The following is a 23,639-nucleotide window of genomic DNA, read 5'->3' as shown; positions in this document are numbered from 1 at the left end:
CATGATTCGTTTTTTGATAGTTTTTTATAATAATTTTTTGTTAACAGTTTGTTAACATTATCTGTTTAACGTTAATCGGATAATAGCAATAGGTCAACTGGATGCTCTTATTTTTTGGTATCCGATGCTTGTCAGGGCCGGCCCTACAATGGAGCCGAGTGGGGCAATTGCCCCAGGCGGCACTTTTGAAGAGGCAGCACTTTGCCGCCCCAAGCGCTTTTTTTTTTTTTGAAGCGGAGGAGAGAAAGGGGCACCGAGTGGTTTTTGCTTACCCGCTCGGCGCCCCTCTCTCTCCTCTGCGAGCCCTCTAGCTTGGTCTCTGTGCCGGCTTGTAATGATGAGCGCCGGAAGTGACGTGAATTTTACAAGCCGGCACCGTGGCAGAGCAGGGAGACTCGCAGGACTGTTTAAAGGTAAGTACAAAGGGGGGGGGTAGATAATGACATCAGCGAAGTTTAAAATGCCGCCCCCCCCCCCCGCGTCGGCGGGGGGGGGGGGCGTCATTTTAAACTTCGCCACAGGCGGCATTAAGTCTTGGGCCGGCCCTGATGCTTGTGTAACTATGTAACAGGCTTCTAGAAATAGGAGAGTTGTGATAAAATCTCACAAGCTGTATTAATTCTATTTTATAAACTCAATGTAGACACATGATAAGTGCATGTTTACACGTATCTGTCCCCCACCAAACTCGTGTTAAATGAAACTTGGCTACCCAAGATTTTTATTCTTCTGCCACTCAAAAGTGCATTTTTGGTTTTTTTAAACTGGACACCACAGAGCTGCGTTTTATAAAGCATGCGTTTACCTGCCAAGAATGGCTGCTGGACGCTTTAGCTTTGTCGGTGCTATGATTGTAAGACAGCAGATGGTATATCTGGAAAAGTATGTGGTTTGCTTGCATAGAGAAGAACCAAGCTCTGCTAATTGGGCTGCACTCTTTCTATGACATTAATCCAGGTATTTCTACAATAAGAAAGTTCTTCACAGCCTGGTAGGGAGATGGCATATCATTCATTCTAGTTTTGTCTGGTATGACATAAGGGTCTGTTCGCTAAACGGAGAGTTGTGATTTCAGTTTCTTGACATCACTATACATTATGAAGGGCCAATCCCAATGAGCTTCTGCTGTGGAAGAGCTTGGCTGGTCCTTTATGATGTATAGTTAGCTCAATGAGATCCATAGTTATGGACAATACAGGGCTGGTTGGAGAAACCTGCTAATACTTGACCTTCATAATAAATAGTGAAGTGAGTTGGTTGAAGCAACAACTCTCCCCTCCACCTTTCCAATGTGAATGCTTTTATTAGGAGGGTATCTACTAGGATAGAATATCCCCAGGAGGAAAAACTTTCAGAAACCTGATGAAATACTGAAAGCAGAGAAGATCAAGTTACCAGATTAACTTGTTATCAATAAAGATATATTTAAACCGTACTTTTGTTGGCACGATATAAATAAAAGATAATAATAATAATAATAATAATACTTTAGCCATTCCAGTGCATATCTCTTTGCAAGTGGGTGATTCAAAACAACAAATCCTATCCAGAAAATCCTATCCGGAATCTTGTCCCTAAAAACCGAACTGGAGGTATTAAAGCACATTTCATTGCAGCCGTTTAAGCAGCTCTTTTATATGTATTTTTTTTTTTTATAAGTGTTTAATCAGTTATAATCTCAAGCCATGAAAGTGAAGGAGCGCATTGCATTAGCATTATCTAAAGTGCATACGAGTTCTCTGGCACTTAGAAAAATTACCTGGAAGGAATTCTCATTAGGAAGAATCTGCATTTGGCATGGATTGAATTGGGAGTGCCATCTAAGTAAAATTATCTCTACTAAATGTGCATGTTATTATTTGCTTTTAAACCCACATAAAATCACTTATGTTCTCTCCTCTCCATATGTATGAATTCTGCATTATTTGCTTTTTACATTTCACTTGGTTCACTAAGCTTGTGTTCATGAAAGCTTTTTTATTTTATATTTAATCATGCATGTTTTTGTTTTTTATTTCTTTTTGCATGCAAGGCCTTTTGTTTCTTTTATGGACTGCAATGTAAGCAAACGCATCCCTCCAACTCCACCTCGGGAACCACATTATCTACGGAATTAGACTGTGGCAAATTAATGCGAGAGGAAAGAGGGATCCGAGCACAGCCCTCTATCCACACTGTATAGTCACTGAATAAAAGGTGTGTTCAAACAAATGGAGATCCGTTCAGATTATTGGAATCATTGGTTTTGCTTTGTATGTACGTGTCAAGAGCTATACAAACATATCCTACCTCTGCATAAGTACAAATGTTAAGTAGGAAACATTGGGAAACCGATTGGTCTGAGAAGATGCCATAAAAAAGCTTAGTTTGTTGTAGTTAATGGTTTAAAAATATAGAGGATTCATATTGTCAAAAACTTCATGATTGTTCTCAAGCGTAGGCAAAAACTCAGCCCAAGTTTAGTTTTCGCCGAACATGTATGATTGTTCAGTTTGGTAATCAGGATCATGGTTATGGAGCTGAAGGAAAGGTATGTAGGAAAAGAAGAAAGAGGACAGATGGATGAGAGGTGAAGTGAATGGTGAGGGTGGAAAAAGATAGGTTTTTTGAGTTGGAGAATACTAATGTACACTAGACTAGTCCGATATGAAGATTGGAGACACTGAGACTGAAGATTAAAAGGAAGACACTCGCCCAAGAGCTGGAAAGACACATTCTGGAACTGGAACTCGGAAAGGTTACTCAGTATTGCAAATGAAAGACAGAGACTCACACTGAGACTAAGAATAGACCTGGCAATTTCACACATAAAGAAAGAGAGGAAAGCAGGGCACGTGACAGACTTAAATTGTCACACGATAATGATAGAAAGAATCGGAACAATAACCTTTCGTATTAGGACATCATTTTTAACTCATAACATTCAAAAACCCTGTTATGTGTAATGTGTCTCACCTCTTGAAAGATGTTCTGTGTAACAGTATGTGTGCATTAGCTGGGCAGACACACCTTTGCAATGTAACAATTTATGCAGCACCCATTCAAGCGGAAATATCTGTGGGCAGTCACTTCAGAGGGAAAATAAAATAAAAACATGGAATAAAAAAGCATTTTCAGTATTTATTAACTTTTTGTAGATGTATCTAATTAGCTACTTCCTATAGACATTACCTTACACTGGGTGTTAAAGAAGCAAACTAATAGGTGGTACAGAAGAGACAGAACCACACATGGAGGTAGGGTTAGCTGCACTGACCCAGAGACCCTGGTAAGCAGACCTTCATTCGGAGACTCTGGGTCAAACCCTGAGAGTTCCAAGGTAGGTTTCCAACATTTATAAAGAGGTGTGAAAATAAAATGTAAAAACCCCAGTAAAATAAAGGCTAGAGTATAGGTTAACTAACAGGCTATTTTGTTAGGTCATCTAGTCCGAGGGTCTTCCTCTTCCAGAGCCCATCAGATTCAAGGTCTAGTTTTGCCTTCAGAGATGTCTTTTTGCTCACCAAGAAAGATTGTAAGAATATTTGAAGCCTTTCTGCCAGTACTTTTAAGGCTCCTAAAGGTTATGTGTTCTTGTTTTCAGGTCTACAGAAAATAAGTATTTGGTCTTGTGAGAAAACTAAGCCTTCTATAACGAATTTTATGCGATCCAGTCCCCTAAACAACAAATATAGATAAGTTATTCAAAGTTGGTCATATTTTGTATAAATGCTTTTTGAGTCCTCAGTGGACATGTACAAGACTACGATTTAAGCTTACACCTTAATAAGTACATATTAATTAGTCAATTAGTTAATGATTAACCAATACTGAAGTGTTAAAGGGTTCTAAGAGGTGTGTTTTTAAAAGTAGACAATTACACCTTTTTCTGTCACCGACGGAAACTACATGACTGAACTGCTGAGCGAGTGAAACCTCTTCTAGCATAGAAAGCGCCCAGTTGCCTGCTCCTCATTATACTGACACAATGTAACAAAGTACCTGAAAACATGATGACACGTCGAATGGCTTCTTTTCTAGATCGGGAACTAAATGTCTTACCACTTAAATGCAATACCCGCTGACTATTCTCAGACAGATGTGGGCTAAGAACATTATTTTACTTGTGTCAACATTTGTTTCTTTCTGCTGAACATTCCATAATAATGATCTACTTCTCAGTCTACCATAGAAGGTAATAAGAAGCCATGATAGACTTTAACCCATACAGAGCTGGTGATGAAGCACTTGACTTTTAGATCAGATTTAAAATTTTTAGACAGCTACCAAATGTTGTATAGCGTTAGCATGGACATGAGCGTGGCATGATAATCTTTTATTATCGTTGTTATTGTCTAAAAGAGAGAGATAAGAAAATATGTCATTAGCAGTTACTCTTCCCACACCCAAGGATGAGGCAAGGCGTTTCCGGTTGTCTTCGATGTCTATGACAAAATTGTAACTGGCGTCTGCACCGCATTCTTATCCACAAAGCAAAATAGCCAAAACGATGCCTTGGCAAGAAATGTGTCTTTTCACAATGTGACCAGAACATGGGGGGAACAAAATGACAGCAGATAAGAATAAATCAAGTCTGCTTGTTTTTCCTGCTGTAAAAAATATCCTTCATATTTGATTTTTTGGGGGGGAGAATATTAAATAAATAAATTAAATAAATAAAATAAAAATAAAATACCTTATTTGCTCGATTATAAGACGACCCTGATTATAAGACGACCCCCCAAAATCTGAATATTAATTTAGGAACAAAGAAAAGGCCTGAATATAAGACGACCCTATAGGAAAAAAGTTTTACCGGTAAATGTTAATTCATCTAAACTATGTGAACAATTGTTTGTTAATAAAAGCTATGATTGAGAAAAATTTTGTTTTTAATTCCTTTTATTTTCCAACCTGCCCCCCAGTTATGCACATCTGCTCCCAGTCTTGTCACTCTGCCCCATAAATGCCTTAAACCCCCTATATGCCACTGTGCCCCATGATATGCCTTTTAACCCTCTATATGCCACTGTGCCCCATGGTATGCCTTTTGACCCCTTATGTGCCACTCTGCCTCCAGAAATGCTTTATACCCCTATATGCCACTCTGGCATTTAGGGGGTTAAAAGGCATATTATGGGGCAGAGTGGCATATAGGGAGGTATAAAGCATTTCAGGAGGCAGGGTGGAGTATAGAGGGTTAAGAGGCATTTCTGGAGACAGAGTGGCATTAAGGGGGTTAAAAGGCATTTCATAGACCACATACATCCCCCCAAAAAAAAACTTACCGGTGCTTCTGACTCCCGGTGTGTTGTCTGGGCAGCATGTAGACGTCTATGCGATTCGCGTACACAACTTCCGCTGCAACTGGAAGGAGGTGCGGTTAGCAGCGGGGCTTGTCTGCGTCCATCGCGCATACACCCCCTGACTGTCAGAGAGATTTCCCCCCTCGCTGCTAACTGCACCTCCTTCCAGCTGCAGCAGAAGTTGTGTACGCGAATCATGTAGACGTCTACACGCTGCCCCGGCTACACACCGGGAGTCAGAAGCACCGGTAAGTTGGGGGGGGACAGGAGGATCCAGGTCCGCTGCAGCATTGCGGGGGATCTGGATCTTAGTCTCATAGTCAGACCTATTTGAGGTCTGATTATAAGACGACCCCGATTATAAGATGAGGGATGTTTTTCAGAGCATTTGCTCTGAAAAAACCTTGCCTTATAATCAAGCAAATACGGTAGGTTGTGTTTTATTTATTTATATATATATAATCTCAATGATCAGTCTAAAGGTTAGGTTTCAACAAGATATACCGCAAACCACATATTTTTAATATTTTAGTGAAGGGCAGGCAAAGCAGTTTGCACCTGGACAGGGTCCACTGCATGTGATTCTGTCCTCCTGTTCAGAGACGCAATAAATCATGGCAGTCAAACAGAGCGGTGTCCTGGCCCATCTGCTCTGAGACATTTGTCAAGAACCCTTAACGGCAAAAAATATATTCATTGCTGGTCGAGCAAGATTAAGTCAACCTTAAATTCAACAGGACTGGTCATCCATGAGTACTGGTTTATGAGCCATGGCATTTGGCTCAGCTTTTTTTCTTTGCATGGGCGTATTCCTCAGTCCCAGTTTCTTAATCATGGAGATAACTAAAGAGTTAAATTAGACTTTCTCTTAACAATTCTGGAAAAAAAAGATGTAACCTCTAATCTTTAATATTTCTGTGGTTTCTAATAATTTTAGTAGGTCATTTATTTTTTATCTCTCTCTCTCTCTGTTGCTCTCATTTTTTTTTAACTAAAATTCTTCTTTTTTTTTTTTTTTTTTTTTTTTTTTTTTAAACATCATCTTACCAACTAAAGGTCATGGAGGTTCAGGGTAGGCTTATATTATTTTTTGTTGTGGGATATTTTTTTGAAACCAACTGAACAGTTTTCATTGATTTGTTAAAGGTCACATGTAATTACTGTACTGAGTGTAAAGGTCTGGATATATTAAGGTAATATTATTGTAAGAAAGTCCAACACATTAATAATTTTCTGTATCTTCTTCTGTATAGAGAAGAGTTTGTATCATTTCCGCATAAACCCATTACTGACCTTTCACGATATATTTCAGGCTAGAATAAAGAATATTTGGAGTTTTACAGAATTAATTGTTAAAGTTATGTCTGAACTCCTATGACTGTAGTGTAATTTTGTAAGCAGGAGATTTGTCAAAGATAAAGATTCCATCTTATTTCCTTTATCAAACATCAAAGATGATCCTGTTCCCCAATGACCTTTCACTCCATTCTTTATGGTATTTGTCTGACCATGCGCCATCCTCCATGACCCGAGCTCAATTTATAATGGTATTAAAGGATAAAATGTCCCCGTTGGGAAAATTGGCCACCACCATCGCTGTGAACGTCTCAAAGAGCAAACAGAAAATGCATTTTATAAAGACTCGCAGGGTCTCTTCTAACCTAAACATAAGCTAGCAGAACAAAAAGATGATCTAGTGCATGGAATATTCAAATTTTATTAAAGGGTATCTATAAATTGAGGGTCTTACAAGCATATTTTGGTGCTACTCCCCATGGAGTCTATATGTACGCCACATCAACAACATAAAAAAAGGAATTTCTTGTCTGATGCGTTACCCAAACTTACAGAATTTTTATGAGGGGAAGCTAAGATTTTAAAGTTCAGATAAATAACACTTTTTGTTAAAAAAAAGAGATTGATATTTAACATACTCTCCATGCTACCCAACATTTACACGCACTGACATGTTTTTTCTTATCTTTTTTTACAATAGTATTAATTAAATGATATTAAAACATGTCATTAATGGAAGAAATGTCTTTCCAAAATAGGCCACTAAATCATTCAGGCTGATTATTTGGTTCCATTGAAAAGAAAAAAAAAAAAACAACAATATTCCCAATAACGAATTTACTACCAGAGCTGTAATTTAAAAATTCAGCGACCTAAATGAGAATAAAGCTTGTGATTATTTCCTGAATTAAATGTTTAAATGTCCTCTCCTCTCCGCCACTAATGTCTTTTATTTATCAAGATGTATTAATGGTAAAATGACCCACATTAATTATGTCCCCGTTCTCTGGCAAATTACAGCATTCACCAGTGTTAAAAGAATAATAGTGGTCTGACAAAATGTGTGTTTCATGTAGAAGATTTGTATTTTTTGCCGATTCTGCACCTACACAAATGGACAATTTAATCGGAAGATCCTAATCCTACACCTGGGTCAGTGTAATAATAGTGGTGAAAGTGTATGGCGGTCCTAATGAAGTAATAACTAACTTATTCTTATAGATAAATCATTTTCATATTTATTAATAAACGTATTGTTTTGCTTCTACATATGAAGATCTATTGGTTAAGTAAAGTAAAGATGGAGATACATTGTTAACACTCAATATACATTTCCATAATCTTTAAACAGATAATATAATATATAATATTTTAATATGCGAAATAGCCCCTGGAATATTTATTGTTCCGCTTATTGTAGAAGAGGGGCAGCTGCTCCAGGTACCACAAGGTGAAGGGTGCATTTGAGCTGCCCTGGGCAATGCCCCTGCGCCTCCTTGTGCCCCCCGCTTCTGGAGGTGGATGTGATGCCCACTCTGGGCACAACCTTGGACCTTGCGCCAGGTGCTCAGATCCCTGGTAAAGCCTCTGTTCAACCCTAGCGGCATAAGAATGATGCCCTGCATATACTTTAACATATACAGATCTGTTTACATGCCAGGCCATATTATGCCAAGCCCAAAGAAATGAAATTGTCATTTAATATTAAACAATCCCTGCAAATTGTAGAATTCATACCTATACCATAAAGACCATATGTTTGTATATAACTACATTTAGGAGGACCTGGTCCTGGATTCCTAGAACATGGGCTCCAAAATATTGTTAGTGTTATTGGTTTGCCCCTAGATAATTCATCTCTGCTAAGAAACTATATATACTCTATTAACCAGGGAACACCTAGGTGGTCTTTGCTCAGTGAGAAATATATAAGAATGTTTTGCTTAAATGCCAACATAAGGTTAATATTAAATAAAGAGAGAGGTTTTAGCAGAGAAGCTGGCGCAGCAGATCATATGATTAGTAAGCAAACTCCTTGAGAGAGACGTATTGCATAAAAAGCCAGGACAAAAAGCAGAACCCTAAGACACCTTCGTTCCATTAGTGGAACAGTTATGTGCATAATGATCTCTCAAAGTAAAGCCCAGGGAATGCTTTGATCTCTCATATTTCGGAAGTACGTTAGATCAGTGTCACAACAACAGACCCACTGGAAGCTGGCTATACATTGCATTAGCTTTTTTTAAAAAGATTTTAACTTTTTTTTGTGAACCCTGAAGGCCTATCGAGCTAATTAGGATCTGTGCGAGCCAAAAAATAGTCACCATGGTGTTATCTTGTAATACTTATTCTTACATGAATCCGCGAGCCAGCAAGCTCTTTTTATCCCTAACCATGTGCTTTCTTCAAAAGAATAGGTAAATAGCAAAAAAATGTAGTATAGAAAAAAAAAAAATACAGCAACAAATGCAATTTGCCCGCAGACTTGACCATTCCTGGCTTCAATGTCCACTTTTCAAAAAGCATAGTATTTTTTTAGATAAAAAAAAAAAATTATAAAAATAATAATTAGACAGGACCTTAAGACAGACATCACAAAGACCAAAAAATAAGCTTTTTTGCATTATTCTCTCCTCTCGCTCGTTCTTTGCTTCTGCATGTGTTATTGGATTCTCTGTATGTAATACTAACAGTCTAAGTGTCAAATTAGAAAACATATACTTTGCCCCAATTAGGGCACTCTCGGTTTTGCAGAGCTTTGATCACCCCATACCGTTCTGTGGGTATGAACGTTCAGAAGAATTTAAAAACTTAGTCTGTTTTATTTGGTTCCTATTTTAGTTTAGGGTTTCTGTGCCAAACTTTTGCTTCAGGCTTAAAGGCTAAGGAAGAACCGCGTGAAGACCTCCTTCTACTGAGCTGCAGCAGATCTCAGTTCTTATCTTTGTGTCACTTCTTTGGAGAGGTTGTCAAAACAGTCTGACAGTTTTAAGGCTCTGTAGACTATTTCAAGCTTTGGTGTCAAAGAAAGAGAAACTCTACAGCCTCTGTGAGTTCCAAAAATATAACATCTACCTGTCTATCAAGCCCGTCTATATAGACTGTAGTTTTTGTGCAAATTTTATATTAATGTTTATTTTTTTTATATAATTTTATAGCTTAATTCCAGCCCTACCGGTAATAGTCCCAGAAAACTGAGCAAAGGCCTACAAATCAGCTGCCGCACCCAATTTTCCCATTCTTGGTCACCATTTTGCAGGAAGTGGGCATCATAGGCCAGATGGGGAGCTTGTGGGCAGATATCCAGGCTGGTCCACAACGCTGTGCGTTGGGCTATGGCATCATATTCCAGCGATTTCCTGCAATGTGTTGTGAGGTGGTAAGTTAAGCACCAGGTCTTGCCATACCTGGGAACTTATGGGCTCCGGCTACCCGGAGCCTTCCCTTGCGGGACGCGGCCAAGACTGCACGCTGACGTCAGTGGGCGGTCCCGCCGACGTTAATGGGAGTTCCCGCTAACGTCGGGGGTGTTTCCACTGACGGCAGCGGGAAACACCCCCATTTAAATGAAAAATGGGCAGGGAGCGGGGCGTGTCAAGACCCCGCGACCCAGAGGATTCGGGTCTTGAGCCAGAGAAGCGGAGGAGCAGTGCTCAGCCGTCAATCTCCGGGTCAAACCCAGAGAGTTCCCAGGTATGGGTCTTGCCCTACCTTTAACCATAAACCTGCTGGACTGTAACCATGTCCAACAGACTGTGTCCATTCTGGGCACCTGATATGTTGGGAGTATGGTATTATGTCCATTTTATTCAATCCATGGTTGGCTCTAATACATGTGGTTATAATGGGATTTATTGAATTAAGACAAACCATATTGCAGGAAACACATATGCGGTTATGTATGCAAAATTGTCTTCTTATCAATGTAGCAACCAAGGCAATGCGCCAATCAGCATTAGTTGCTATAGTGATAAGACCATGTTGCACCCCAATTATTTTTCGTATACATAACACCCATAGAGTATCACTTTATGTTGCTTTTTAAAAATGTAAATGTATAAATTAAACAGGTGCGTTTGAAATACATCAGACCCTATTAATAATAATAGCTTTTGCCCATCATTTCTGAAGGCATGTGTAATATATAATCGCCTTACTTTTAATTGTTTATATCTCAACTCTTCCATAAACCAGTTAATTGGAGATGACATTAACACAACCCTCAACTGCTCCCCGACTGCGATCACAGGAACACATGGCGAGCCTCATAGAAGCTTCACTGATGTCTTGTTTTAAGACAAGGGAACAATTTTTAAAAAGCAATTACTAGCCCTTTGAAGCCTATTAGCTTGGAGCTATTAAATTCAAAATCAATTACAGGGAAGCATCAATGCATTTTAACACAAGGAAAAATATTTTATACATGTACTAAGAAGCACCCTCTGTTCATCTACCAAAAGCGTATCTGGGACCCTCGGGGTATTTACTCTGATCTCAGGGTGATCGAGCCGCTTCTTAGAGTAACGCAATCTGGGCTGATTATTCTACTCTGTGCCAGTTTCTCATTGTTAAGTAACATCTGAAATCTGCTTGAATTCAGACGGCTTAATTGAGACATATGGACCATTAATGGGTTAGTATTGGGGGCTTAGGGTCAGGTTATTTAGACGGCTCCGGGGTATGGCCATGAAGCCAAAGAGACATTATTGTAACAATATCAATAATATTCCCGATGCTTGCGGTCATTGTGCTAGGGATTGGAAAAGGAGCAGACAAACTATCATTTGGGTAAGAATTTCTCTGATCCTTCTTTCTAGACGACTGGAAAGAGCATGGGGTAAAGATGTGGTTAAAAGGTAAATATTAAAATTGGATTTTATTACTAGGTGTCCCATAACTTCGAAGAAGTTCCCAACGCACCATGAACCAGATAATCAATGAAAGGCAACAGAATCAGTAACTCACTGAATACTCCACCAACAATTCTATACAGAGAACCGTGGCTCGGGGTTGTTGACTGTACCAGGTACAGCATTTTCTGCGCATTTAGATATTTTTAGGCAGGTATAAGCACAAGACATCCAGGAATTCTAGAACTAACAAGGAACCGTCATCTAATTTCTCATCCAAAAGCGTGTTTTAACAGCGAGGCTGCCAAGACGGGCTCAGTCGCTGGAGGACACTGCTCTAGCAGAATGTGCCAGACCTCAAACAGTTTGCTAACCGTAGAAAATTAGCGGGCTCATTCACTCCAGAGCGATGCCAGCATGCAATATTCCCCGTCTCGTCACGCACAGCGGAGAATAAACCTTGACATAAATCTTATAGATCCAGAGGCCACAATTAATACTATGTGCGGTGATCAATATCTAGAAATTAAATCATTTCCTCCGGCTGACCTATTGTAAACCAATTTTATTTTGTTGGCGATATATTTAGGAACTTTCCAGCCGCTAGGGAATCAGCAAATATTAATAGTAACTAGTAAAAGCCTAAATCAAAGACTTTTGATCCCCCCTCACCAATTCCACCCCCTATATTATGACCCTCCATATTTCAAACCATTCTACTTGTTAAACTTCCTTCTCTACAGTTGTCCTGGATGATTTTAAAATATATATTTTTTATTTCCCTGAATAATGTGGGTTTTTTTGTGCCCAGTTTTATCCATCAACTCTGTTTCAAGCAATTATAATCACGATTAGCATATGAAATAACATATTTAGCAAGCAATGAGAAAAAACAGCTTGGTGTTACTGGTTTAATAAATGCGTTGCTATTAAAAATAAAACTTAGGTTAACGTCTGCGAAAATGTTGGATCCAAAGGTCGAACATTTGACTGCGAGGAACATTTTCTGCATAATAAAGGTACATCGCAGAGAGTTTGCAAGCAGCAATTTATACAACGACAAAGTGATTACTTTCAGAAAACTACAGGAGCAATTAACACTGAATAATACATTTGCAAAGCGGGTCTTGCAGGGTGATTATAGTTAGAGATTTATTAAAGCCAATTGTTTCGGAGAGATGATCCTGATTCTCTTGGCCTTCCTGCTGCATTCAAGTTAGCAATTTCTAATTCATATAAACTGAAATGTGAGAGAGAGTGGTGTCCATACCTGCTTTGGATGTACCCTTGAGTCTCCAGGTATGGAATCTGATTACCCGGAATTTTGGGTGCCATCTTGATCTCTGGATGGGGTACAGTTGTTTGACTTTGTTATTTTTGCCTCAATATTGCTTAAAACTGCATGGGCGTTGAGGGTCGTTGCAGATGAGGGGACACGTGTCTGCTTGCTGATATTCCCATGCCAGTGTTCTGGATTTGTTCTGCCACATGTACTGTACATTTGTGACCCTATTCATGGCAACTTTTGGCTTACAATGTCCTCACGTCCCCCCCCTCACTACTTGCCCGCTTGACTCTCACTCACATCTCTTACCATCACTTCCCATCCCAAGCCCATCAATTTAGCCTCTCTTTTTCAACTCCCATCCTCATTCTAAACTACTCAAACAATCCTCCAGATTGTAAACTCACAAGCTCGGCCCTCTTTACCTAACGTATCCGTTTGTCTTAGTCTGTCAGTTCTAGTTTAGTGAGACCCTTTGAATCTATGGACTGTAAGAAGTGCTGCGTAAAACTGTTGGCTCTACATAAATATAGGGCCAGTAGGTATACCGGCGAAACACGCGTCAGGCACCCTTTAGCCTCCTATAGTTACCCCATTTATTCTGGTTTAGATGAATAGAGTTTACGTTAGGCAAGTACTTAGGAGGCTTTGTGATTCTCTATGACGGTGGTAGGGGAATCTGAATACATATAATGTTGGGGAGCAATATAGATAAAGTATTATAATAGACCTTTTATTCTTATTTTGATCTCCTTGTTTATGTAGTTCTTTCAGGGTATATGTTTTTTGTGTAGGGAATTGGTGATATGATATATAAATTTTATATAGAGGTTACGCACATCTAGTATCTTATTTTAGTTTGGACCTTTTGAGGGTCACCTGGTGTAGCTCTTCATATTGGACAAAGGTGGATATTATATTATTTCACTATAAAAATAAAAGATAATAATAACAACTACACCCACCATATCCAATCTGCTTGACCCTTTCCAAGCCAATCTCAACCCACAACACTCTATTGAGACAGTCCTCACCAAACAGTCTCCTCAACGCTAAAACCAAAGTTCCTCTCTGCAGCCTTTGACGTTGTTGACCATCTCTCTTTTTCCTGCACATGCTTCATTGTTAAGGCATCTGTGATACAACTCTCTCTCCTGACTCCAGTCTTCTTTGTCTACACCGTTAGCACTTGTTGTCCTCCCCTGCCGCTCTCTGTTAGGTTGCCACAGGCTTCCATTCTACACTTCTCTACATCTCCTGTCTTGGAGAACAAATCCGTTCCTTAGGATTCCAGTACAATCTCAATGCCGACAACATGCTCATGTACCTTTCCTCTTCTGACTTGCCGCCTTTCCCTCGCCTCACTAACAGTCTGAAATTGCACCCTGATGGGAAATCTACTACCCAAAATTCAACATTTCCTGGTATCCCTGTCGCTATTGAGAATTCCTCAATCTACCCAACAGAAGAAGTTCACTGACATTACACTCAACTCAGCACTCCTCCAGTCACTGGCCAAATCCTGCCGCCTTTATCTGCAAAATATCTCTTGAATTTGTCTTTTCCCCACAAAGGACTATGAAAATACTAATCCATTTGCCGGTCATATCCGTCTGGATTATTGTAATTCCCTACTAAATGGTCTCGCTCTCTCCCACCTTTCATCCGACCAATCCATTCTGAATAATATGCCCAGACTAATTTCCTTATCCCATTGCTCATCTGCTGCCCAACTGTGCCAGTCCTTCCATTGGCTGCCCGTACCCTCCATAATAAAATGTACATTTAAGATCCAGATCTTCTAGGTCTTATCAAGACAACACCCCTTGTCTCTTCACTCTTACCACGACTTGTATCGTTCTTCAACGCTTATCAGTTCTTCTGCATTTAATATTTTTCCCATGTTCTATCTATTCTCTGGAATTTCCTACCTCATTATTTTGGATTTTTCCTTATTTATTCTAAGGGTAATAAGGAGAATCATACAATCTATCCTAATGACCATCTGTCCTTCCCACCTTCTAGATCTTCTCCACATCACCAGAACTACAGACAATTCATCCTTAGCTAAGCAGCCCCTCTTCTTCAGTCCCAACCTCCTAAAATATTGTAAACTCAGGTGATTAGGGCATGGAAAGTCAACACATCATGGCACTACCAGTTTAATATATAAAGTATAAGTATATATAATATATATAATAATTCTAATATAATATATAATGCTAGCCAGATTATTACTCATGTTACACTACTGTGACAGTTAAAGTATTATTTTAACGATGATACTGCTAGCATATGGTATACGATAAATGTGTCAGTACGGTGATACTGCTAGCAATATCCAGCGGTCTGCGTGTACATGTGCATGCGCAGCCCGAGTGTTCGTGTCACAGAGCCCAGTGTGCATATTGGGTACGGTGATGAGAATGAAGAGGATGTCGGACGTGTGCATGCATGCGCAGTCAAGCCAGCAGGACAATTCAGGTAGGCATATCAGATGTGTAATTGTGTTAGTGACATCTGACTTAACACTTTCGTTAATCATTCCGCTGAGAGAACTTTAAACCTGTCCCGGAACGGTGTGCAGTGCATTGAGAAGGAATGAAGTGTAGCTCATTCTTCCCGCGTTCTAAGAGGTACAAAACTGCTGACTTCTTGCCAGCTTAAATTGCAAAAACACACACAATAATCCATTCATCAGCCGCCACAAATGTTCAGAGCTGGTGTTTTTCAGCTCGGGGTCGTTAATTATTCCACACCTGAACTGCTCCAAGACCATTTATTCTAATTCACTGTGATATTTAGATGGATGGCATATAGAGTTCGTTATACGAGTGCCTCACTGCAGAGCGGGGACGCAAATTTCTTTATCAGGATAATAATCCCCCCATACTGCTGTCAGAGCATTAATGAAAACGTATAAACTTTCCCCGCAAACAGGCCAGACTGGGGTACAAGCAAAGCTCACAACATCACCGGTGGAGTCTCCATAGCGTGGAAAGGTAGAGGTTAAAGCTCTGTTTGGTACAAGCCTACAGTAGCCCAGTCTGCCTTAAAGGAGCGAGAGCCATCAAATGCTCCTTAATGCATACATAATTGTCCATGTTGTCCCCATTGGAAAAGCATGGGGGGATTCTGCGGATCCCCCAATTGGCATTTGCCCTTTTCTGCACCCCTCAGCTGTTTGCCCTGCAGAATACGTATATAGCAGAGATAACTTATTATGTAGCAGTCTTGTACTGATTTTATTTTCTACAGTAAGTTTACGATATGTCTTTTCATCTCAACCCAGGGAAATCCAGAAGATCACGCAAACACCAGATTATCATGCTTTTAAATAACTACCTTTAGGGTTATTCCGGGGGAATAAATAAAAACTTCGTGATTAATCAGACATCTTTGCTATTGACATTCCAATGTGATATTTGATTTAAGTTGTTATCACACAACACCTACATAGCCAATATCCATCCATGGTGACAGATATGCAGCTTTGGAAATCCCGGTTGCAAGTTGATGATGACCATGGTGTCTTCTTAATGAGTTAATACAAGATTTGGTAAAGATGAGACATTTACTGGCTAACTGAATTAGTAATCTAACTGAAATAGATTACGAGATCTCATTCAGGCATTTTATTGAATATATTGTATGGTATAATATGTAGGGTATATAAGTAGTCTTGAAAATGAGCAACCTAATGCAATTCAGTTAGCTAGTAAAGGTATTCATCCTTACCAAATGTTTTTTTTTTATTCCACAGCTAATATGGTATGATGATATACGGATAGAAAGTTTCTTAATGTCGGTAAGGTAAGAAATCCTGACCTGTCGTTTTTAGTGTTATTAATGCGGTGTTTTATTCTGTCCCTCATCCCGCAGTGTCTTTCCTTCAATGCAATAATGGAGGAACTTGGAATATCTCTCAAGCATCCAAAAAGATTAAAGAAGAAGACAAAAGCCAAGGGCAGATCAACATTCACAAGTATGTTAACGTGTCACCAGAGGCGGATAATCAGGAAAGAGACAATGGCATAGAACCAGAATTTCAATTTAATGATATTCCAGAAGACAAAAAAAAAACAAAACATACTGACTGGGAACCATACTGATTTTAAGAAATGAGCAGAGGGATTTTTTTAAAGGATGGCATCTGCTTTTTTAACTTATTTACATGATTTTTTTATAAAGACACATATGGCAGAAACAAAGTGAGACGTGCTGCTGATCGGTTTGCGGGACTCACCTCCAAAAATGAATTTATATGACCCATTTTCTGTATCATTCCATACTTTCCCCAACAAATTTATCCGTGTGATTTCTAAAATAAAATACCGTTTGTTAGAAGGCTTGTGTGCTTAGTGTTTGCTGGCATGACACGTAGACCAATATTTATTTGTTGTTGCAAAACATCTAGACTTTTAAGAGAAACAAAGTGTTATTATATGTCCCAAAAGTGGAGACCCAAAACCCCTCTCTGTGCGCGGTTCCTCCCCAGATGTCCATCTTTTCTAGAAGCTCAGAATGTTGGGTGTGAGAATGTGACACCTGGTTCCACAGCCCTAAAAGTCACAATATTGTGCGGATAAGCAGTAGAAACAGCGACAGGGACCATCCATTGCTTATGCCAATGGTGGACAATTGAACGATGTTCTATGGACTTTCATAAACCTTGCCATGCACACTGATGTTCTTGTGTGGACACTTTGCCGATCCCTGAGCAGAAAGAGGTTTCATAAAATAAAATATGCAAATAAATACAATTTTTGGGAGAGAGGTCCTGAGGTACCAAGACTTGTACAAGCTAAACACATGTTGACCCATACGTGGAGTAACTGCTGTTGTCCTCATACAGGTGTGATCAGAAGCCTGAAGCTGCTTTTTTGATCATGGCTTCAGGAGGTGGTCCAAGGTTGAACTTTATGGACTTGTCTTTTTCACTGTAAATTACTTTGTTTCCGTGTGAATATCCTTTTTCAAATGTCTTATTTACTTACATAAACGTCTAACAATGGCTCACAAAGTCACATAAACCTCCAACCAAACCCCTAATTCTGCTGGTAACTATTCCTAATTAACCTGGGAGAAAGGCAGTTTAGTTGAAATTCATAATAGCCGAGCGAAGCAGGAACTGAATTTAGTTTTCTCAGCCTAATGAAAATTTAAAATAGATGTTCTGCAGAAAAAATACCAAACTTGCAAAAACATAGCAGATCTGTATCGCTTGAATAGCAGATCAGCACAAACTGCAAACGCTGCACTTAAACTGAGAAGGAGCCATGAGGTCAGTTAACAAAATCAGTTTGTATGTGAGAAATGAGTCCGAACCGCATCAGATGGCCAATTATCCCTCAACGTATTGCCATTTTTTTCTGGTTCAATAGAAGTTAATTCATGAAGAAGAAGTAATGCAGGGTCCGGTTACAGAACCGCCAGAGATACAGGTGACACCTGTGCGTTTCTTGTATTTCGCTACAAAAATACATTTCGGTTTTTACCACCAGCTTAACCTTTAACCCTTTGAGTACTGCTATTGTCACTCGTTTTAATTGCCCTCTTTGTTGAAGCTTAAACTTGTGTCTACCCTGGGAGCAGCCACCATAACTTCTTAATTATTTCTCTTCTTTGAGTTAAGCTCAGGTAGCCTTTATAAGGGTAAAGGGAGAAGAAACAGAGAACATCAATATGGTGGTAGCCCTGTCACTCCGGAACAAAGACCAGTTTCCATGTTATAAAACTAAGCTAAATCACTCCAAATAATTACAAATTACAAAAAACTCACCTTAACTGGGTAGTTTTAATGCATGCATTTGGCCAATGCCAAGTGTCTCTGAAACTTTCCCGTAGTACTAGGTCCATCAGAAGTCAACTTTGATTTTTTTATTTTTTTTTTTAAGTAAAAGAAAAAAATACAAAAGAGGTATTTCAGAAGTCAAGATCAGTAACCAACTTCTACACGACTCAGACTCATCGTCTGCAGTGCTCTTCCCCGGCTTATACAACCAAACCCGTTAAGAATTTTAAAGGAACAGGCCAGACATCACATATACTTTAATAAATATAATAGCTGAAAAGTCTCTTTACATTTTTTTTGCCATTAATTAACTGCTTGAAGTCAACCAGTGACATGACACGTCGGGACACAGAGGGCACGAGGACCTGCAGTCTCTCTGTAAGATAAGTGATATATTTTTATAGTTCTAATAAACGCTTATTAAATTACTTACAAAGTTCTTTCATTCATTGTCGCTTTCTGCAGTTACTGTACCTTTAACTTTTTTTCCCCAGTTGTTCTTACTTTTAATTGCTCCCAATACTCTTTAAGTTCAACAATGTTGTTTCCATGTAGATGGGTGATTTAGCCATACCCCAATGACTTCAGGTCCCTGTCGGAGCAATACAATTTGTTCCTGACTGTGCAATTGAAAAGAATAGCCACGTTTTATATGCAAATGATCCAAGGAAGGATGCATACTCACGGAAAGGGAGAGAGGGAGAGAAAGAGAGAGAGAGAGAGAGAGATTGTTATATGGGTTACTGTAATGTTTCTCTTACTCATAAACCTTGGGGTGTATATTTCAGGGGGTTTTACGGAATATAATATATCAAATAGGATAAACCTGGAGTTTAAATGGTGCAGATTAGACACATTTTATACAAAATACATTAAAACACCAGTCACTCTTGTGAGTCTCAAGTCTGAGGGTAAATGGACTGCTGACCCTTTCATATCCTTCAGTGACTCCTTTATATTTTAATGGTGCGTTGATATCTTAATTTTGTCATTCTCACTAAAATATCAATTGAACGGCCTAGATTGGGCAATTTTATCTATACTTTGTGTGAAGCACATTTACAAGCAAAAGTATGGGTACAATGTTACACTAACTATAGGTTTTAGGTCTTTAGTTTAATCAGTTTTTACTTTTATAGAGCTAAAAAACAAATCATATAGGAGCCATTTGTATATTGGTAATTTTCCTCCTTTGCTCCAAAAAAATTACACATATAGCTATGCGGTAGATTGTTGAGCACACGATCATGATATCACAATCCTATTCTCAACATAAGAAATTGCAATGTACTCAGTTGTACTCAATATGTGAACCAAAGAGGCACACCAGCACCCAGCCATCAGAGCTGCCCGGTAAACCCAAGTGTGGCCTTACATTTTTTGAAGAAAAAATGTATTTTCAAATATATTTTTCCCAAATTAAAGATAATAAGGGGAAAATATATTGCTTGGTGAAGTTGGTGGTAGAACCCAACTGTGTCTCCTTATCTAAAGTCCAAAGCACTCATATAGGATAAGAACTGTGGAGATCCATAGTTGCGATCAATATTCTGTAATGCGGACCCCTTGATTACGCTGAAAAAATATGAATCTGTAAGTGTGTGAACATGGATGTGTGAAATGGACTGTGTGTCAGCATGACTGTGTGTTAGTGTAAGTATGTGTGTTAGCGTGTAAGTTTGTATGCGTATGTGAGTTATCGGGGGTGTGGGGGGGATCAAGGTGCTGATGGGACCACTTGGCTTTGCTTGTCCTCTGGTGCAGAAGGTACCAGCCCTCCTCTGTGGACAGCAGTAGGCCCTCACAGCATGCTAGTGGACCTAGACTGAGACTGGAAGAAGCAGAGAGAGAGAGAGAGAGAGAAACATAGAGTCAGGCAACAGCTTCCTTGTGGATCCTTTGGAACGCTTGGTGTAGATGTCCAACATTCAGTAAACAAGTCAATTTCCTCCAGGTGTATAACCTAAAAAGCCTCATCTCCTTTGCTCTGTGGGATACTCTTAGCTGGGACTCGATGACCTGAATTTTATGTATGCAGGACTTGTGTGCAAGTTTTAAAAAAAAAAAAGGAAAGTAAAAGATGGTGTAAAGATCTTTTGGTGTATGACAAACCCCGAGATAAAATCTAATCACAAAGAAGGAATTATGTGCATCACTGCGGAATAAGTCTTCTGTAATCGTATGCAGTGCTGAAGCTTTTAGACACAATTTGTGCGGCTGTGCCATTCCGCAGAACAGGAGAAGAGGAAGGCGATTTTAAATCCTGATTTGTAGCTGTGCGGGGGGAAACATTTCTTTAGATAAAAGGGAACGTGAACATAATGTGTTGACCTGTAAGTGATCATCTTAGTTGTTACCCTTAGAATGCATCTAAACAACGATGTGCACTTTGGGTGGAAACAAGACTTGAAATATGGTTATTATGAATAGGCGCATTAGTTGAAGCTCTATAATTAAAGGGATACATGACGTGCTGCGTTATCCATAAGATACACCGGGCTTGTCCCTAAGTCTGGGGATCCACTAGTGTTCTGATAAATAATCTGGCCATGAAGTTTCCACCAGTGGAATAGCAGTGGGTGGTAGCCTCCACGGTGTAGGCTACTGTAACCAGGCACTCAGCATAACATAATGTGACCCCCACATGGAAGCAGTGTTCGAGCCACATGTTTTCTTCCATGCATGTATGTACACCTGTATGTATGTGTGTGTGCTCATGTCTGGGGGCCATACAAGGTCTTAATCTGGCACCAAACAACGGCAGCTTTGGTTCTTCCCATCGGCTTTTGGCGCCCTTGCTAGTTCTGTAGCACATACTTTTTTGTTAGTTATTAGAGAAAAAAAACGCCTAATCAAAAAGCGGGTAGAAAAGTGCCTCGTTTCACATCTACTCACAATAACAAACTGAAATCCTGAGTATAAGATGTAGGCGCTCGCAGACATGCACTGCATTAATGACAGCCTTCACAAGAATCTGCAAAATCCTCAAAAAATCTCTTTAAGGCATAAGAAAGAGAGAATATGTGTTTCCGAGTGTGTCTGCCGTGTCTGCCCGTTGCTGGTTTAGTAGTAGCTATGATGAATAAAAGAGCATTGTGAGTACGTGCACTCCACTCAGCAGCCCCGTATAAAATGTTAGGTAAGCATTTCTTTTAATTATGGGAACTTTGCTTCAATATGCTAATTCTTTCTGCCGTAGCTTCCTAATTAACACGCGGACTAGGAACAAGCAGAGAAAACACGATCCGTTGTAGTCAATGGTTCTTCCGCAAGCTAAATTGAATAAATTGAATACCTGGTAGAAATACACAAGTTAGATATATTCAAATATGGCACATAAAGGGTTAGCGGATTGAACAGAGAGAAAATGAGTGCGCCGCTGCATATGTTTAATCCAATATAAAGGAAAGAAGGGACGCCGCAATCATCATATTCTATATAATGCATTAATGCATGTCTAAACTTCCAGGGGATGAATTTGGCTGTGAAGGGTCCATGGGATCTACGAAGACCCCAGTGCAGGCAGCGGTGCAAAAAACAGGACCATGTAGTAGGCAGTAGCCTGGAGCTGCAGCTTCTCCTAAAGTGGTTACTTTTTTTTATTTATATAGGTTGAGGAATGTATATTAAAGAACTGCAAGGGGCACTTTACAAAAAAATATATCAAAATGTTGGAAATGAAGACAGTGAATGCTTCACGAATACTATGTACTCTGAAAGAGGTTACCAATGGAAACACACATTCATACCTTAGACTAAAAAAAACCTAATAATAAATCTCAGCGAGTGATGCTCAGGAAATAAATATAATGATAAATATTACGCTGTATATAGTAAAATTCATAAAATTTATAAAGAAATAAACAGTACACCACCAAAAAAACAAGTCTCTCCATGATGGACACAGATCGTATAGTCAGATCGTGCCAGGAAGTTTATGCCGAAAATACAGGAATGAAGGTTCCTCGGTTAACTAAGTTCCAAGGAGTCATCTAAATCACAGTCACCATCACTAAGCAACATGTATATATGTGTACACTATAGGAGCGGCCATCCTTCCTCCTCTCAAGATCTGCCTGGTTATTCCTCCCCACTAAGGTTAAGAGCTTCAGGACAACAAAATGATTAGATAATGCTGGCCCTATCATCGATCAGGACTTCCATGAGGTTAACCTTTAAACTAAAAATATTCAAAATAGTTACAAAAAGCTCACCGTATAATTGCTCTACAAGTTCATTATGGAGGATGGGCATCTCCCAAACCAGTCCTTGAAGCTGTGTGGACAGCCTAATGAGGTGATATGCCCCTGGTTAATGCGGCAGGGGGGCTGCTGCCCACCCCCCAAAACTGCCCCCTTAGGTCTAGAACTAGACTAGAACTAGAACCCAGAATATGCTGCTGGCCGAAAGCTCACTATAGGTAGCAAAGGAACATGAATAGAACACACAACATCACAACACACACATTATGTGATTATTATGTTCTTCACAGATATTTTTATAGTACCTGTGATCTCACCTTTCATCTTTTTGGCACAATCAAGCATCACGTTACTGTTGGATGGTACACATAACAATGAAAAGAAAATTACAGCGAGAAATCTGACAGAAAGGGGTTTTATAGCAAACATAAAAATACTCAAAAGTAGTTAACCTATTTAATCACTCGATAAGACCCAGACATCCATAGTTTTTATAGAAAGGCATCTTCTTTAGACATAAATTCAAGTGTTTTTTGATCAGGAAAAGGCACCCATTGCTCTCTGAATGGTGACCACCAGTAGATACATTTTAATGGAATAATGTTAAATAAAACCCATCCTTTTTAAGTTACCGTATATATCAGTATATTTTCCCAATGGAATCACCCTGTTAATAACGTATTTACCTCTATAAATGTGCAGTGGATGTAAAAAGTCTACACACCCCTGTTAAAATGCAAGGTTCTTGTGATTTTAAAGAATGAGACAAAGGTAAATCATATGAGAACTTTTTCCACCGTTAACGTGACCGATAACGTGAACAATTCAATGGAAAAACAAACTGAAATCTTTGAGGGGAGAAAAAACAAAACTCACAATAACCTGGATGCATAAGTGTGCACACCCTTAAACTAATACTTTGTTGAA

At 39.3% G+C, this 23,639-nt stretch overlaps 1 protein-coding gene across 1 annotated transcript in view; it reads left to right on the top strand.

Moving 5' to 3' along the window:
* The window catches only part of LOC149277293 (glutamate receptor ionotropic, kainate 1-like), an 85,698-nt gene extending 68,944 nt beyond the window's left edge, over positions 1-16,754 (top strand). The window contains exon 16 of the mRNA XM_089503070.1: positions 16,599-16,754. Coding sequence (XP_089359196.1) covers positions 16,599-16,754 — 156 coding nt within the window. The remainder of the gene's footprint in view (positions 1-16,598) is intronic.
* The last annotated feature ends 6,885 nt before the right edge of the window (positions 16,755-23,639 follow it).

This window comes from Sceloporus occidentalis, unplaced genomic scaffold (genome assembly GCF_023333645.1).
Source record: "Sceloporus occidentalis isolate IW3139 unplaced genomic scaffold, rSceOcc1.0.p SCAF_219, whole genome shotgun sequence".
Lineage (NCBI taxonomy): Eukaryota > Metazoa > Chordata > Lepidosauria > Squamata > Phrynosomatidae > Sceloporus > Sceloporus occidentalis.
This window is presented reverse-complemented; position numbering and strand designations above follow the sequence as displayed.